Below are 18,475 nucleotides of genomic sequence, written 5' to 3' on the forward strand. Positions count from 1 at the left end.
CTCAACGTGAGGGAAAGTGAGAGAAGAATGAGAGGAAGGGCATTTGTTCTTCTCTTTAGCATCTGACTCATCTCCACGGAAGATCTGGGTACCTCACCCTCACCCAGCTTAGGGTGTTCCACCACAGGAGCTGTAAATGGCCTCTGGCACCAGGGCTATTGTAGCTGCAGTGCAGTAGCAGAAAAGCCTGGCTCTTATTTCAGAGGGACTCAAAGACTTGGAAGGATTTGTGCTTCCTGCTACTTGCATTTGAGTAAAGGATATGCTACTGCGATGGTTAGTCTTAAAATGTTAACCCACTGCAACTTATAATTACCTGGGAAGATAACTGAGGAATTATCTCCATCAGGATGGCTTGTGGGCATATATGTGGGAGACTGACTTGATTGGCAATTGGTGTAGAAAACCCCAGCCCACTGTGGGTGGCACCATTCCCTAAGCAGAGAGTTCTGAACTATGTAAGTTAAGTCAAGCTAAGCACAAGCAAACAAGGAACATGAATACACTCATTTCTGTACGCTCTGGACCGTGCATGTGATGTGACTAGCTGCTTTGAATTTCTGCCTTGACTTCCCCTCAGTGATGGACCATAACCTGGGATAAACTCTGCTCTAGTTGTTTTTTTTTTCCCCTGGGGCGGGGTGCGGGGGATGGGGGGAGGTCACGATATTTCATCACAGCAACTGAAATGAAACTAGAACACTAAAGTACAGCAAAAGGACAGGATACAATAAGAAGGGTACACAATGTCTCATGTTGGAGTTTGAACTCCAGAATGAAAACGTCTTGCTCACCTGAAATCGTTTTTAACTGAAGCAAACCACTGTTTGGTTTGGTTTGGTTTTCGAGACGAGGTTTCTCTGTAAATGCATGCACTACCACCGCTCACCTTTGACCCACCTCTTGTATCTGCTCTTCCAAACTGTGCCACCATCCCTTTTCTTTCCTCTGATACTTCTGAAGTCCAAGCCGATTTAGCCAATCGCTTCCCAACTGAACCCACAAGCGGCCCAGAGCCTACGGGAGAAGTGGGTGGGGCCCGGGATGAAGGAAAGGAAGGAATCTGACACGCCCGGGTTCCCCCAGCTGCCTTTAGAGCCGCTGCCCTTTAGAGCCGGGCTCTTGAGTGGCGGGGCCACAGCCAATCACAGAGGTCCTCTAGTGAAGGGTGTGGTTGGCAACTTCAGCCAGGACTCCCTCTGGCAAAGACATCACCTAGACTCCGCGAGTCTCTGGGTCTCGGCGCGCGGGATGGAGTGGACCCGGGAAGCCTCTGAAGGAGGCCAGGCCGAGGTCCGGTCCCCAGAAGAGCCCTTGGAAAGCCCCGAAATGGAGCAGCCTCAGGTGGCCACGGAGGCGACACAACCCGGAGTTCCCAACGACAGCCCGAGGGCGGAGGGGACCCGGCGGGAGGCGGCAGGGGCGGAGCTGCAGGAGTTCTCCGCAGAGGTGCCTCAGCCTCCCGCCCTGTCCGGTTCCCCGCGCGTTCCGCCGCTCAGCCTGGGATACGGTGCCTTCCGCCGCCCGGGCTCATGCAGCCGCGATCTGCCGTCACCGAGCCCCTCGTGGGCCGAACAGCCCCGGGACGGCGAGTCCGAGCTGCAGCCCTGGGCGGCGTCTGGAGAACCCGCGCCCGGCTCCTGGGCGCCGGTGGAGCTGCAGGTGGACGTGCGCGTGAAGCCCGTGGGCGCGGCTGGGGCTAGTCGCGCGCCCTCGCCAGCGCCGTCCACGCGCTTCCTCACCGTGCCAGTGCCGGAATCGCCAGCCTTCGCCCGCCGCTCGGCTTCCACGCTCCAGCGGCTGCCGCTCGCCCCGTCACCAGGCTCTACGTGGGGCCGAGGATCGCCCCTTGCCGCGGCCTCGACCGAGCGGGTGGGACCCGCTGAGGGCTGCCCTGTCTCCCCCGCCTGCCGCTGCCGCTGCCGCTGCCAGGAGCCCGGGCTGGCCAAAGAAGACGCTGCGCTGTTGCAGCGCGCAGGCTTAGACAGCAAGAAACTACCCCGAGCCATCGCGCTGATAGGTGAGTGCTCAGCGGCGCATTAGACTAACCAGGGAGTCCAACTGCTCCTCAGTCTCAGAATTTTTTTTCTTTTTCTTTTCTTTTCTTTCTTTCTTTCTTCTTTGTTGTTGTTGGTTGATTGGTTTTTCCTTTTTTTTTCTTTCTTTCTTTTTTTATTTATTTTATTTTATTTTGTTGTTGTTGTTGATTGGTTTTTCGAGAGAGGCTTTCTCTGTGTCCTGGCCTCGAACTCACAAAGATCCACCTGCCTCTGCCTCCCGAGTGGTGGTGGGAATAAAGGCATGCGCCACCAGACTTAATGAGAACCAAACCAGGATCCTGCCCCTCCCCGCCCCCCGGGGAACTTTCTCCTTTCTTCTCCGTGTTCGCAGCCGCTTGGAGAAGTAGACGTGGAAGGAACTCTGGGTGCGGGGAGATGATTCAGGATCACGTGTCAGTGATGGCTTGGGTACACTTCCAAGGGCCAGATTCCTTTCTCTGCGCCTTTGAGGAGGGTCACCCATCAGCACACACTGAGCTGGCTCCGAGCCAGGGGACTGGGGCATGCGTGGTGTTTGGTTTGCTTTGTGAAGAAGTGGTGAGTCTAGCGCTACAGAAAGAGCCTGTGTTCGTTTGCTTTCTCTTATTGTGATAAAACGCTGACCAACACCAATTTGGGGGAGGAAAGGGTTTATTTGGCTTCCAGGGCACAGTTTATCTTTCATCAAGGGAAGTCAAGGCAGGAACCTGGAGGCGGGAACAGACGTTAAACCACTGGGGAAGGCTGCTTAACTGGCTTCTGCTCAGCTAGCTTGCTTTCTTATGCCACTCTGCCACCACCTGCGCCATGGCTTCTCCTCCCCCGCGCCCCGTGGTAACTAAGAAACTACCGTACAGTCTTGTCTTCAGTCTGTACTTGCCAGTGTGATGGATGCATTTTTCTCAAGGGAGGTTCCCCTTTTCTGGATGACCCTAGCTTGTACCAAGTTGACAAAACACTAACAAGTATAACACCCCCCCCCCCAAAAAAAAACGGTTGTAGTAGTCCTGAGTGAGGAATGGCTCCCGCGTGGTTGGATCACTTCCGGCCGAGGTTGGAGATGGAAGAGGTTCTATTAGAGACTGGCGGGAACAGGGAGGCCTGACGGGGCTAATGCCTTTGCTCAGCAAGCTGACGGCCCAAACTTGGAGCTGTGGAAAGACAGGGCCATAGCCAGTAATTACCCAGGGGTCCTCAGATGGGGGGAGCGCTCCCGGACTCAAATCACTAAAAACGTTTAGAATTCTGTGAGCGGTTTTCTGAAGTTTGGATATGAGTTCACCATGGCTATTGTGAGTTTCCCTTACACTTGATGTCTCTAGGGAACATCAGAAACCTCATGGTTGCACTAGGACCAGGAGAGCGTCCATTTCAAGGTCAGCTGGCCAGCAACCTCCATCTGAACCTTAATTCCTCCTACCCAAATGGCCTAGTGTAGTCACTGGTTTTAGGGGTGACATGGACATCTTTAGGGAGATGTTACACCAGCCCTAGCTTTTTATTAAAATATTTATATTTGGGGCTGGAGAGGTGGTTCAGAGGCTGAGAGCACTGCCCGGAGGTCCTGAGTTCAATTCCCAGCGTCCACATGGTGGCTCACAACCATCTATAATGTGATCTGATGCCCTCTTCTACATACATAATAAATAAATAAATAAATCTTGTAGAAATATGTATTTGCTGTAAAATTTTAAAGAGTATGTGCTTGTATGTCTGTTTGCCACTTGAATGTTCCTGGTGCCTAGAGAGGCCAGAAGAGAACGTCCGGTCCCCTGGAACTGGAATTAAAGGCAGTTAGTTGTAAGCCACCTTGCAGGTCCTCTGCAGGAGCAGCCGGTGCTCTTAACCACCGAGCGCCTCTCCAGCTCTGTTACCAGATTCATAAAAGAAACAGTGCTGACGTGACATTGCTGGGTTTATTCCTAGCTGTTAAGCTCCCACAGTCTTGTGGAAGAAGGCCCCAGCAGACAGAAGTGATGGCAGAGGCCAGGTACAGCTAAGCTAGCCGGAGGACGGAGATCTCTCCCACAATCCTGAGGGGTAACCGGATGGTGGATTGTTCGCTCTTCCACAGAGAAAAGCATGTTTTTGTTTTAATCCCAAGTGTGGGGATAGGGGCCGCTTTACAGCAGCCGGCTATGATTTGCCTTTGTAGAGAGTATATAAACATTAGGGCCCAGAGAGGTAGTTGGGTTGGTTGTTGGCTATTGTTGGTTGAGGTTTGTTATGGAGTCGTGCACAAAGAAGAAAAAGAAGAAATTAGCTGGGCGTGGTGGCGCACGCCTTTAATCCCAGCCCTTGGGAGGCCGAGGTAGGCAGATCTCGGAATTCAAGGCCAGCCTGGTCTACAAATTGAGTCTAGGTCAGCCAAGGCTACACAGAGAAACCCTGTCGAAGGAGGAAGAAGAAGAAGGAGGAGGAGGAGGAGGAGGAGGAGGAGGAGGAGGAGGAGAAATAATTAGAAATCCTGATAGCAAGGATCAGACTTGCCCCAAGGAACCTGACCCCCCTAATCAGCAGGAAGTAGTCTAACAACAACGTCACCCCCTTTCCAACCCTTGCCATGATTTAGGGATCTCTTTCCTCTCTGTTCTATACTTCTTTCTCTCCTGTCTAGTGATAAGGGGCTAAAAGGCAGGGATAGAGAGTGAAAGAACGCACAAAGTAATAAAGGCCAAGCTACAAGTGGGCACCCAGACATGGGGGCTAGGCAGAATGGGAAATTTTATTTCAGATGCTGTAGAGAAAATGGCAGGGACAAAGGGATGGATTTTTGTTTTCAAGACACCAACAAAAATTTTATTTAGGCTGCTACTGCTGGGATATCCCCTGCTTTGCTCCCAGAAGGGATTTTCTGTTTTGTTCTTTTTTTCTTTTTCTTATTTCTATATTCTGTTTCAAAAAAGGTTGGGAGACTGGCTGGGCAGCTGGATATTTTTCAGGTAGAAATGGAGGGCCTAAGAAAGAGCAACAGCAAAGGCTGAAGTGGGAAAGCACAAGAGGGAGCACTCTTTCTCTTTTTCTGAAAGGGTTGCGGCATTGGTGGGGCAACCGGAAACGGAGCACTGGAAAAGGGGGAACAAAGAGACTCAGTCCTAGTGACTGAGCGAGACAGTGGGAAAACTGTGCTGGAGGATGGTCAGGTCAGAAAAGCTGACGAAACAGCCCTCTTTTATACCCCCCTTTTGAGAGACAGGGTTAATCTCCAACCAACCACGCCACCAGAGTAAGAGGAGGGGTGGCCTCGGGCTGTGAAATCACCACCATCATCTTTCCCAGTAGTGGTACTGCATATGAATGCTAGTGGTGTGGCACAAGGTTATACAGGGTAGGACGGTGTTTTATAGAAATGATAGATCTGAGGCGTTTTAAAGAGGCTATGGTTTCATATGGGATGCACTTGCCTTATGTGAAACAGATTCTAATTCACTGGGGTACTCAGAATAGAATTATTCCCCCAGACTAGAGGAAGGGGCTGGTGACAGCTGTACTAGAGCAGTCCATAGATGAAGTGGCTGACATGGTGGAGGGAAGACGCTGCCTATATTGAAGAGTGAAATAAATAGAGGGGAGTGAATACAGTAAGAGAAAAGTTGCTGGGTAAAGGGCACTACTTTGATATACAAGAACAGATTCAATTTGATGATGGTACTATAGACAGTGTCACTTAGTGGCTTTAAGAGCTTGGGACAAAGTTGAGGAGCCAGGGGAAAAGTCTACCTCATTTACAAAGATTTCAGACCCTAATTCCAGACAAGTGCTAATTGAGTCATTGCAGAATGCAAAAAGGTTATTAGACCACTAAAGGTGTGTGTAGCACCTATAGGCGATTAGACAAGGGATAGACCATTATCGGTTCTAATGTGTACTATGCTAATATCATAGGTCAAACTATAGCTAGAGGTCTCCAATATCAAAATGCCTGGTGCTTCAACTTCGGGAAATATGGTCATTTGCAAAGAAACTGTGACAATTTCCTGACTACACACAGCATAATTAATGGCTTAAAACAGAGAGAAATGTAGTGAGAATTTTGGTTTCTATTAAAAAAAAAAAGGAAGGAAAAATTATTAAATAAAAAACAAAACAAAACAAGGGAGGCAGAGGCAGGCAGATCACTGTGAGTTCGAGGCCAGCCTGGTCTACAAAGCAAGCCCAGGACAGCCAAGGCTACACAGAAAAACCCTGTGTCAAAAATAAATAAAAATTATAAGAATGTTTTTGTTTTAATCCCAAGTGTGGAGATAAGGAATTTTCTTCACAACAGCTGACTATGATTTGCCTTGTGCTCTGGTGGAGGCATGATATTGCCAGCTGTAGATAGTTTTTGTGATTGTGTGGCATTTGGAATTCTGGGAACTTTTCAGAGGGTATTTAAAATACTAGGGCTCAGAGAGGCGTGTTGGGTTGTTGGTTGTGGTATGTTAAGTAGCCATGTGCAAAGAGAAACAAGAAGAAAGTAGATATCACCTCCCACTCCCCTCCACCACCCCACCACCCGCCCCTCCAAGGACCTGAGGCCCCTAATCATCAGGACAGAGTCTAATGTTAATTTTTCCCCTCTCTGACCCCTGGCTTTATTCAGAGGTCTCTTTCCTTTCCTCTCTACCCTTCCCGCCTACCCCCTCTTATCTAATGTTAGGGGCTTGAAAGGGTAGAAGAAAACTTACAAAGTAGCAATTGCAGCTACAGCCTTGGAATGCAGGCTCCTGCTTGGATGAGGAACTCTGCTAAATGCTCCCTCCTGGGAGGGAGATCAGGAAGGTTATCGCAACAGGAGAGGCAGTCTAAGCCAGGTTCTGTGACTTACCTGATCCTGGTTGGCAGATGTCACGGGCCAACTGCTTCTCAGTCCCGTGTGAACTTGAAGGACACACCACTGTGGAGAGGGTTGCAAGCATCGCTGCTTGGTCTAGTCCTTTGTTTCTTTGGGCAGGCACCTTGAAGGAGCTGTTACTAACGGTGCTGAAGGCCCAGAGACGTATCTTAAGACAGGGTGTCATGTATGCTAAGCTGGCCTCAAACTCACTATACAGCTGAAGAATTACCTTGAACGTCTGATTCTCTTGTCTCCACCTCCACAGTGCTAGGGTGTAAAAGTAACTTTCTTCACCTGAAGTAACTGTCCTCTCTGAGGCTTTCCTAGCATAGGCCTAGTCCTGGAAGCTTCTAGCCTCCATACAATCTAATCTAGGCCTAGAACGTTTTCAGCCTCTGAGACTTCCTGCTGAATAAGCTCACCCTTTCTAGTTCTTTCTGAACTCTGGCTGGCTGGTTCAACGCAGTTGTTCTGACTCAGACGTCTCTCCAAGCTGACTGATTCCAACTGGCTTCTCAGCTTCTGACTGAGTTTCTCTGCTTGGCTTCAAACTAACGCTAGCAATCTGTTCTAATCTTCTGGCTCCTTCTCACTGTCTGGCTCGTTCTGTCTCTGCTGACCTGCACTAAACTCACTCTTCCTTGTACCAACTAACTTTACCTCCATTGTTTGGGATTGAAGATGTGTACTAAAGGCGAGTCTATTCCAGGATGTTGCTGGATTAAAATCCCTCTACAAGCTGGGTTTGGTGGCATGCGCCTTTAATCCTAGCACTTGGGAGGCAGAGGCAGGTGGATCTTGGTGAGTTCAAGGCCAGCCAGGGCTGTTACACAGAGAAACCCTGTCTCAAACAAAACAAATCAAAACAAAAATCCCTCTACACTAGGATTACAAGAATGTGCCCCCACACCTGGTTTATGTGGTGTTGGGAGTAAAACCTGGGGCTTCAAGCATGTTAGGCAAATTTACTCTACCAACTGTTCAGGCAGCTGGCAGAAGGGAGAGGAGTTTGTAAAGCTGAGCTGAGAGGAGAGGGCTGTAGCCCCACGTGGTGAATGCTTCTCCCTTGGATCGTGGCTTGGACTTAGCCTCTCTCACCCTGTGTTTATGTCTGTGCGGCATGTTCCCGGTGTCTGTGGAGGCCAGAAGACGGCCTCTGAGTCTTTGAGACTGTAGTTGTGAGCTCCCATGTGGGTGCTGGGAACTGAGAGTCCTCTGGAAGGGTGGCAGTAATTCTCAAGCCATCTCCAGCCCCTGGTCTAAAAAGTGGTAATGTCCCTGCTTCTATTTCCTGAATTCTGGGATGACAGGTTTGCGCCACCACACTTGGCTGTCTGACTTTTTTGGCTTAATATATTTTCAAGGTTCGTTCATCCCTTTAATGCACTTCTGATCGCTGAATACAAATGAAAAAGAAAGAAAAGAAAGAGAGAGAGAGAGAAAGAAAGGGTCCTGAGGCTTGGAGGTTGAGTGACACCAAGTGTTTATGATTAAACCTGGAGAACTCTCATCTCTGTAGACTCTTGTTCATATCTGTGAGTACGTCACATAAGAGTACACACACTGTTTTTCTAAGTCAATTATTCCTTTATGGTTCTTTAAGACAGGGTTTTTTTTTACATAGCCCTGGCTGTCTTGGAACTCGCTGTGTAGACCAGGCTAGTATGGAACTCACAGGGATCGGCCTCCCAAGCGCTGCGACCAAAGTTATATGCCACTGTGCCTGGCTCAGTTATTATTTTCAAATAAAATCCTGCTGCAGAAAAACCTTTTGTTTCCTTTAAACCTGGCTAGTGCTGGGTTTAAAGGCATGAACCACCACACACCCAACTATCCTTATGTTTTTGTTTGGTTGGCTGGTTTTGGTTTTCCAAGATAGGGTTTCTCTGTGTAGCCTTGGCTGTCTTGGACTCACTTTGTAGACCAGGCTGGCCTCGAACTCACGGAGATCCACCTGCCTCTGCCTGGGATTAAAGGCGTGCGTCACCACACCTGGTTATCTTTATGTTTTGATATAGGGTTTTTTGTTTTCTTTTGTTTTTCTGAGACAAACTGTTTTCTTACCCTTCTTATGCTCACATGATTATGCTCTCACTGCTGCCCCTTATCCCTGAGAAGTGACCCTAAGGGCCCACACAGCCAGGTTTGAGGAGGAGCTTTGCTCTTTGCTATAGCGCTTCAAGCTTCTGTGTCCTGAGAAATCTGGTTTCAGAGGCTTTACGGCTTCATGGGGGTGAGCACTAGAGCTGCTGTGCCTCTGATGGGGGGCAGACATGGCCACTGTGGCCTTTCACTCTCCGTCTTCCACTCTGGCTTTCCAGGTGTGATGGCCAATGGTTTGACAGCTGACCTTGTCAGGCAGGAAGATGGGCCTCAGGGCAGCCTATGGGGATCACCTCCATTGTGTTCCTTGATATGGAAAGCCCTGTCTTATTTGTGGGCAGAACCATTTCCTATGCTGAGAATCTTGGACTGTATAAAATGGGTACGAAACCTGGGGGTGGTGGTGCACGTCTTTAATCTCAGCACTTGGGAGGCAGATGCAGGCAGACCTCTTGAGTTTGAAGCCAGCCTGGTCTACAGAATGAGTTCCAGGACAGCTAGGGATACACAGAGAAACCTTGTCTCAGAGGAAAAAATAAAAATAAACTGGGGACAATAAACTGTGCACTAACATGTATTGGTCCCTTACTGCTTCCCTGTTGTGTTGTTGTTTTGTTTTGTTTTGAGACAGAGTTTCCCTGTGTAGCCTTGACTGTCCTGGACTCACTTCGTAGCCCAGGCTGGCCTTGAACTCACAGTGATCCGCCTGCCAGTGACCATGGAGCTGGTATGTGGGAGGTGTGGGGTGGGGGCCCTGGTGTGGGATTGGGTGATCTCTTATAACTTACTTGCCTTTCTGTTCCCTCTCCAGGCCTGCCCCAGTACATGAAGTCCCTGCGCTGGGCTCTGGTGGTCATGGCTGTGCTGCTGGCAGTCTGCGCTGTGGCCATTGTGGTACTGGCCTCGAGAGGCGGTATAGTATTCCATTCTCTGTACTTATAGCACCTCTGAGACCAGAGTGAGAAGATAGGCCTTTTTAACAAAGAGAAGGAAGCTTGACCCTTGCCTCCTTTCAGTCACAGCTGTGACCTGACTGGTAATGAGAGTGCCAGCCCCTATCCAGGGGGACTCTGCACGGGTGTGAAAGCTGTACAGCCCTCCCAGGGCTCTCTGGGCCCACTACCCTTCCCACCTGGAGCCTTGCCAGCTCCCTACCAGTAGACTCACCCCCTCAGCCAAGGTCATGGGCAGGTTTGGGGTTTTTCAGTATATCCATGCATACATAGCTCCTTAGGATCCCCGCTTGACTCACGGATCTCTGCTTTCAGGAGCCAGGTGCCAGCCATGCCCTCAAGGCTGGATGTGGTCTCAGGAACACTGTTACTACCTCTCCGAAGAAGCCCAAGACTGGGAGGGCAGTCGGGCATTCTGCCTAGCACACCATGCCACGCTGCCCCTGCTGAACCACACCCAGGTGAGCACGGCTGGCTAGGAGAGGGCACGCGTCACCCCAGATTCCTGTGTCTTAGTCCCGGAAGGAACGTAGGTCAAATCCTTCACACTGTCACCAAGGCCCAAAGGAGTAGTGACAAGAACAGGGACCAGATAGCAGGTGTCCGAGCTAGGATGGTCCCATCCAGCCTGGGTTACCCAGTTAACAGTGAGCTCAGGAGCCGGGCTTTCTGGGAGAGACCCATGTGGTATAGAAAACAGAGCATGTTTAGTGGTGTGCAAGGGTCAGGTACTGGGTGAGTGCTGGGGAACAAAGCATCTCAGAAATTACTTAGTGCCTTGTGACCAGAGCATTTCTTTCTTTTTTTCTTTTCCCTTCCTTCCTTCCTTCCTTCCTTCCTTCCTTCCTTCCTTCCTTCTTGCAGCAATCTCACTATGTAGACCTGGCTGGCCTGGATCTATGTAGACCAAGCTACCTCAGACTTCCCTGCCTCTGCCATCTGGGTGCTGAGAGTCCAGGCATGCACCACCACACTCAGCTTAAAAGTTTTACTTCTATTTACATGTGTGTGTCTGTGCATTTGAGTATAGGTGCGCATGAGGTCAGAGCCCCTGGATAGAAATACTGGAAACCAAAGACTGCGCCAGCCACCTCTCCAACCTTATCATTAACTCTGTGTGTGTGTGTGTGTGTGTGTGTGTGTGTGTGTGTGTGTGTGTGTGTGTGTGTGTGTCTGAGTTAAGGTTATATTGCTGTGATAAAAACTATCACCAAAGGCAACCATGGGAGGAAGGAAAAGGTTTATTTCACCTTACAGCGTGTAGTCCATCATCCTGGGAAGTCAGGGCAGGGGCTGATGATGCAGAGGCCATGATGGAGTGCTTCTTACAGGCTTGCTCCCATGACTCGCTCAGCCCGCTTTTATGCTATCCAGGACAACCTGCCTGGAGTAGCAGTCCTACAGTCACATCAGCCATTAATCAAGAAAATACCCAACAGACTTGCCTGCAGGCTTTTTGTTGTTATTTTGCTTGCTTATTTTGGTTTTTCAAAGCAGGGTTTTTCTGCGTAGCCTTGGCTGTCCAGGAGGCAGGTGGATCTCTGTGGGTTTGAGGCAGCCTTGTCTACAAAAGTGAGTCTAGAACAGCCGGACTAGAGAAAACCCTCTCTTGAAAAAACAACAACAAAAAGTTCAGTCTTTAAAACTCAAGTCTCTTTAAAGTTCAGTCTCCCGACTTCAGGAACCTATAAAATTAGAAATAAGAGCCGGGCGTGGTGGCGCACGCCTTTAATCCCAGCACTCGGGAGGCAGAGGCAGGCGGATCGCTGTGAGTTCGAGGCCAGCCTGGTCTACAAAGCAAGTCCAGGACAGCCAAGGCTACACAGAGAGACCCTGTCTCGAAAAACCAAAAAAAAAAAAAAAGAAATAAGATAAATATTTTCTTACGCCAGAAAAGGAAGAACCAAGGCACAGTCACAATTTGAACAAAGCAAAAATCCAACCCCAACTATGTAAAAAGCTCAGTGTCGGATGTCTAGGATTTACTCAGTCTGGTTTCCAAAGGGCTTGAGCGGCCCCACCTCTCTGGCTCTGACATTCACAGCACACACATCTTGTCTCCTAGGCCTAGGCCAGCTCCCACGGTACTGACATCTCCAAAATGTTGGGTTCCCCACTGCAACTTGGCTGCACCTTCACCTAACCTCTCCTGGGCTTTCTTTGGATACTCTGACCCTGCCACATGTGTCAAGCCTCAACTTCTCTCCATGGCCCCTTGAATCCTTTGGTTTCTACTTCAACTGAGGCTGCACATTCACCAGGGGCCTCTCTCCCCTCACAGTACCAGGCCTCAGCTGCTCCCCATGACTTCATGCCTCCCAAACCACTACCACCTGGGAAACTCGTACACATACCAAGTTTGGCTGCCAGGGCAAGATAAAGCCTTGTCCTCCTCTGGACCACAGGCTCTGTGACACTTGAGGTAGATCCCTAGACAGTGTGTGGAGCTGGGGTCAGGCCAAGAAGGAAGGGTTTTCCAGCTTCCTGAAATGGCCATCTTGTGTTACAACAGCCACGAGGAAGCCTGGCCCCTGCCCTCAGCACTGTCAGGCACATTGAACCCTGGGCAGAACAACACTCCTCAGTTTTGGGGACAGGGATGAGTTTAACCATCCAATTTGGAAACACCTCTCCCTATATAGATAGGATCGGTGCTCTGAAACACAAGTAAACCGTAGCGTTTTGTCTTGTTCTTTTCCACATGCACACACATATGCAAGCACACAAATCTCTGTGTGTGTGTGTGTGTGTGTGTGTGTGTGTGTGTGTGTTTTGTCTTAATGTTCCATTGATGTGAAGAGACACCATGACCATGGCAACTCATACAAAAGAAAGCATTTAATTGGGGCCTTGCTCAGTTTTAGAGGCGCAGTCCGTGATCATGGTGGCAAGCAGACAGGTACGGTGGGGTCGCCGTAGCTGGAAGCATCACATTCTAATCCACAGGCGGCAGAGACAGGCAGACACTCGGCCTGCTATTTGGCTTTTAAAAAAAAATTATTTACCTTTATTTTATGTGCATTAGTGTTTTACCTGTGTGTATGTCTGTGTGAGAGTGTGTCAGATCTTAACATTATAGACAGTTGTGAACTACCATGTTGGTGCTGGAATTTGAACCCTGGTGGTTGTTGTTAATTCACCTGTATGCCTAGTAATGTGTATTATCAGGCCTATAATTATTATGGCAGTACAACCCGCTAGCAATCAATGAAGACACAGATACCTGTTATATTTTAAAATAGCCTTAGTTAACCTGGGGCAGGGCAAACATTAATCCTCTAAACTACTCATAATGGGGCAGATATCCCATACCTGCCCCAATCCCATGCCATCTGCTGCCTCCCATCCATGATCCCAAATACTTGCTCATGTTCTTCATCTGGACCAAATCTCCATCCATGCCGGCCAAGTGTTTCTCTTTCCATCTAACCCATGGCGGTCTTCTCTTGTCTCTCCTTCCCAAGATTCTCTGGGTCTTCTCCGCAGGCCCGGGAACCTTAGCCATGCCAATCTCATTTGCCCAGCCCAGGTGTGACGGGTTTTTGTTTTTATTAATTAGCATCAAAATACATCAGACCAACACCTGGTCCTGTGGAAGAGCAGCCAGTGCTCTTAACTGCTGAGCCATCATCTCTTTAGCCCCTGGCATGGACTTTTGAAACCTCAAATTTCTCTTCCAGAGATATGGCCCCCAACAAGGACACCCTTCTTCCAACTAGGTTGCACCTCCTAACCCTTCCTAAACAGCTCATCAGCAGGGGACTAAGCATCCGAATAAAAGAAGCTATGGGGGCTACTCTCAAACCACCAGTTATTCAGCCCTGTTTTGTTTAATGTTTCAAATTTTTTTATTTTAGTTTTTTTTTAACTTGTTTTTTAAAGTAATATAAAGTGGGCTTGGTGGACACTCCTGTAATTTCCTAGTTCTCAGAAAGTGGATTCAGGGCCAGCTTGGATGTGGTGACACACCTTTAATCCCAGTGCTCTAGACTAGAGGCAGACCCAGGAAGATGTCGTGAGTTCCAGGCCAGGCAAGGCTACAATGTGAGAGGCTACTTCAAAAGGACAAGTATTTAGAAGAAAATTTCTCGATGTTGGCTCTGTCACAACCACTCTTGGTTTCTGTTGCTCCTTATGTTAACATTCATGCATACGTTTTGTCTGTTTCTTCTTGCTAAGGTCACAGCACGGTTTTAGTGCATCTTATTATTGGGGGAAGGGGGACACATACATGCATAAACCACAATGTGTGTGTGTGGAGGTTGGAGGGAGTTTTGAGGGGTTAGTCCTCTGCTTCCACCATGTGTGTCTCGGGTTGAAATCGGCTCATCAGGTTTGGCAGTGAGCTCTTTTAACCACTGAGCAGTCTCCAGAGCCCCACACTCACCTTTGTAATGGCTTCAACACTGCTGAACCAGTGCAAGGTAATTTTGCTCCTGCAGGAAACGACACCATTAATCTGCCCCATACCTCCCCCACACCTTAATTCCTGGTGGCCCCTATGAACCAGTCCTTCTGGCTGCTGGCTGCTACCTGGCTACTGGCTTGGGAGCCTCATAACTTGGCCCAGGGCCTTGTCTTCTCTGAGCGGCTGTATTGTCATTGTGTGCTTCCTGTCACTTCCTCTTGAGGGGTTGAGATGGGATGGCTCTAGTTTCTGGTCCCCAAGCCTATGCACAGTGCCAGGCCACACAGCAAGCATCCAGGACACCTTCTGCCAAGAACTGTGAGCTGATTCCTTCCTGGAGGGGTATGCTGGAACCCTGCAGAAGCCTCAGGGGAAATGGATGCCCTAGTGAGCCATGATGTGCAGAGATGTAAAGAGTTAACTGCCTGCATTTCTCCCTCAGGACTTCCTAAGAAAATACCAGATCACCAAGGGCTTCTGGGTGGGGGCTCGACGAGGCCCCGAAGGCTGGCACTGGACTGATGGGGTCCCCTTGCCATCCCAACTGTGAGTAACTGGGTCCCCACCCCTCTGCTATGCTATGGCCTCCTTTTCAGTACCAATAGGAGACTCATTCGCCAAGGGGGGCTAGCATTGGTTTGTCCTTTCACTCCAACCCTGGTGTGTCCCCAACACATTATCCAGGCAGAACTGCCATAGCTACTTTTCAGATACAAGGTCTGCAGCTTAGGAATTCAGTGGTTCCACCATGTAGCTCACCAGTGGGAGATATGGCCGGGCCTCTTTCCAGCTATTTCCCTACCTCTGTGCAGTGACTGACACAGTACTGGGCCTGCACAGGAGACGAGGCCCAGCAGCCTGAGTGTCTTCTCTCTCTCTCTCTCTCTCTCCTCCTCACCCCCACTGCAGGTTCCCGGAAGACAGTGAGGACCACCCAGACTGGAACTGTGGAGGTTTGGAACAAGGCAGGCTTATGGCTCTGGACTGCAGCTCCCCCAGACCCTGGGTCTGTACAAGGGGAACGAAGTGACTTAGTCTCCTGTAGTAGCCATGTCTGGAGCTGTGTTCATTGCTTTTGCTTTGGTGTGGCCAGAACACCTGACAGAAAGAACTTCAAAGAGGCCAAAGTGAGCAAGCAGGCTCACCGATTCAGAGGGTTGCCCGTGGTGGGGCTGCCCAGTTCTCAGCAGCAGAGGGAGTGCTGGAGCCAGGGTGGGAACAACTTTCAAAGGTCTGTCATGTTGACATACCTCTACAAATCAAGCTCCACCTCCTAAAGCTCCTGCAGTCACCCCTAAATCCAGCACTACGAGCTGGGAACATTTTATTCTCATAGCAGAGCACACAGAACTTACTGTGTGGTCCAGGGATTACAGATGTGTTCCACCACACCCAGCCTACGGCTAACACAAACGCAAAATGCATTCAGCTCAACTGTTCAAAAGTCCAAAGACTGTCCTGAGACTCTCAGCAAACTTTTAGCCTGAGCGTCTGTCAAATTAAACACAAGTGACACACTTCTAAAATGAAATGACAGAGTAACGTTTCCCACTTCAAGAGAGTAAAACAGGAAACTAGGCAGGAGAGGTTAGACCAGTGCAAGATTGCAACACATCAGAGCAGATCTTAAGTTCTGCCGCTCCGTGCCCATCATCAGAGGCACCGACAGCTCCCATGTAAGCGCCAGCAGGCACAGCCCTGGCCCCTGCACCCCACACAGATCCTTTCACCTTCTCTACTTAGTGTTCCAGCTTTCCTAGCAGATTCCCATGTCTCCAATGCCCTGGCATCTCCCCTGCAACTTAGGTTTCGGGTTCTTCCCGTCCTGCCTTGGCTTCTCAGGGGCTCCTCGCAGAGGCTGACCTGCTTGCTGTATACGTTATGTTTTCCTTAAGACAAATCTGGGGGCAAGGCTGGGGAGGTGGATCCCAGTCTAGGGTTCTAGGGGTGCTGTGTCTGTTCCAAGTGCCGTTTCCAGGCGGCAGGTGCACAGCAGACAGAGAGGAAGCAGTTGGTAGTGGTGGTCAGCACCAAGGGGGAGAGTGCCTCTCCTGACCTACAAGCTGGCACCAGCGTGGCAGACAGTTTTACCTGAAGGCCAGCATATGGAGCGTGGGGCCGGGGGGAGAAGGGCTTCCAGCCAGCTGATTGTGGCAGGGCAGAGAAGGTAGGGCTGCCTGGTTAGAAGTCAGGAAAATGGCCCAGCTTGGCCAGCAGCCGTTCCTGTGAAGCATGGGGCTAGACTGCGGAAGGAAATGGGAGGTGGGAGGTTTGGTGCTGCTGTCCTGGAAACTCCCTCTGTAGACCAGGGTGGCCTTGAATTCATCCTCCTGCCTCTGCCTCCCAAGTGCTGGGGCGAAAAGTGTGTGTGCATCACCATCACCTAGTTTTGGCTTTATTTTTTTTTGTTTGTTTTTACTAGACTTCCAAAGTGTGTAATCTCCAAGTTTTGTGTCACTGTTTTTCCAGTCAGTCATAGATTTTCCACAGTTGCTGCATTTTAAAATTGATAATTACAGTTAAAACAAACAAACAAACAAACAAAAAACCCGGGGGCTGGAGAGATGGCTCAGAGGTTAAGAGCACTGACTGCTCTCCCAGAGGTCCTGAGTTCAATTCCCAGCAACCACATGGTGGTTCACAACCATCTATACTGTGATCTGATGCCCTCTTCTGGTCTGTAGGTGTACATGCAGACAGAGCACTGTATACACAATAAATAAATAAATAAATAAAAAAAAACGTTAAAAATCTGTGGGACTTGAGTCCAGCAAGGTAATTATTATTGTACAGCTCTGCTCACAGAAAGGAAGTCTCTAAAGTACAAATCTATGCACGGGCATCTGAGCCCAAAGACAGGCTTCACACTTCACTAGGAGGCCGACCCACCCCATAGTAGGGCAAGGAAGACACTGACTGTGGCCTGGGGGCAGCACAGTGGTGAGAGCACTCTTTGCAAAGTATGAGGACTGACTTTTTCCCCCTCATTAAGACATTTTACTTATATGATTTACTTTACTAGAAAAAGCCCAGGATTTTCTCCTCCTTTGTGTTTTGTCTTATTTTTGTTGTTTTGTTTTTAATATGGTCCATGATGCCGGCTGAGGCCGGTACAATGAAAACAAATTGACAGTGATGGGAGCAGATTAGTCTGTGTTTGTCTGTTTGACTAGGTCTTTGAGTTGTGCATCGAATCTGCTCAGTACACACCCATTCAACCTACCGGTGAGATTAAAAATGATTTCTCCAGCTCTGTAAGCATGAATAATTTCAGATTCACCAATGTAGCCATGTTCCACCATCACAGGCAGACCTGGCGCTAACTCGTAGTAGCCTGATAACACATTTGCCAACGTTGGTTTTTACTGAAGCTCTTGAGAGCACAGCCAGGACAGCAGTGTGGACAGCAGTATGGAATGACATACCGCTTAGGTCAGTAAATGAAGCCAGACTGACAGAGCAGATCCATGTTGGTTTTTTCTAGGTCTTTGAGCTGCACATCAAAATCTGAGACTGGCTGGTAACCCCTCACCTGTTCAACCTACCAGTGCAGAAAAAAAAAAGTGCAATGTGTTTTGTTCCAGTCACCTTAAAGTGATGGCAGGAAAGTTCCCAGGAGATGAGCCAGAGCAGGAGAAAAGGATGCCTACCTGGGTGTGGCCTCAGGGCAGGGAGGCGATATTCTATGGGGAGAAGGGAACCAGGTGGAGGGCCAGGCCTTTCTCAAGGAGCCAGCGTGGGTTCTAAGCTGCAAGAAAAATGCAGCAACTGCCATCAGGACTCTCTGGGTTCTGTTGTTTATGTGAGGAGAGGGGAGCAGGGACCTAGGAAACACAGCAAGTCCATTCAGTTCTTCCGTGCTCACAAGCTTGCCTCTTCTAGTGTTCCTCAGGCCCGCCAGAAAGGTGACTCTCCTGTAAGGCCCTGTGCCTCCCCCACTGGAAAATCTAAAATGCAGCTTCCTGTTGAGACGTAGCTTAGGTCCCAGATTCAACCCCAGCAACTGAAACATGAGCATAGCTCATGGCAGGCTTCCCTGCCGGTGGAGATTTCTATCCCTAAACTGTGAGTCCATGGTAGACAAGAAGAATCATCCCCACGAGGTGAGTTATGACTACTGTTACTGTAGCATCTGTCAGGAATAGATATTCAA

The 18,475-nt window shown here is 49.4% G+C and overlaps 1 protein-coding gene across 1 annotated transcript; it reads left to right on the plus strand.

Moving 5' to 3' along the window:
- The first annotated feature begins 984 nt into the window (after positions 1-984).
- On the plus strand, positions 985-17,571 carry KLRG2 (killer cell lectin like receptor G2). Its single transcript, XM_084785528.1, has 5 exons — positions 985-2,020; positions 9,773-9,874; positions 10,230-10,375; positions 14,765-14,868; positions 15,232-17,571. The coding sequence occupies exons 1-5, from the start codon at positions 1,045-1,047 to the stop codon at positions 15,350-15,352; spliced, it is 1,449 nt and encodes a 482-aa protein (XP_084641654.1). The 5' UTR covers positions 985-1,044; the 3' UTR covers positions 15,353-17,571.
- The last annotated feature ends 904 nt before the right edge of the window (positions 17,572-18,475 follow it).

Source organism: Acomys minous (assembly GCF_964271855.1).
Source record: "Acomys minous genome assembly, chromosome: 6".
Classification (NCBI taxonomy): domain Eukaryota; kingdom Metazoa; phylum Chordata; class Mammalia; order Rodentia; family Muridae; genus Acomys; species Acomys minous.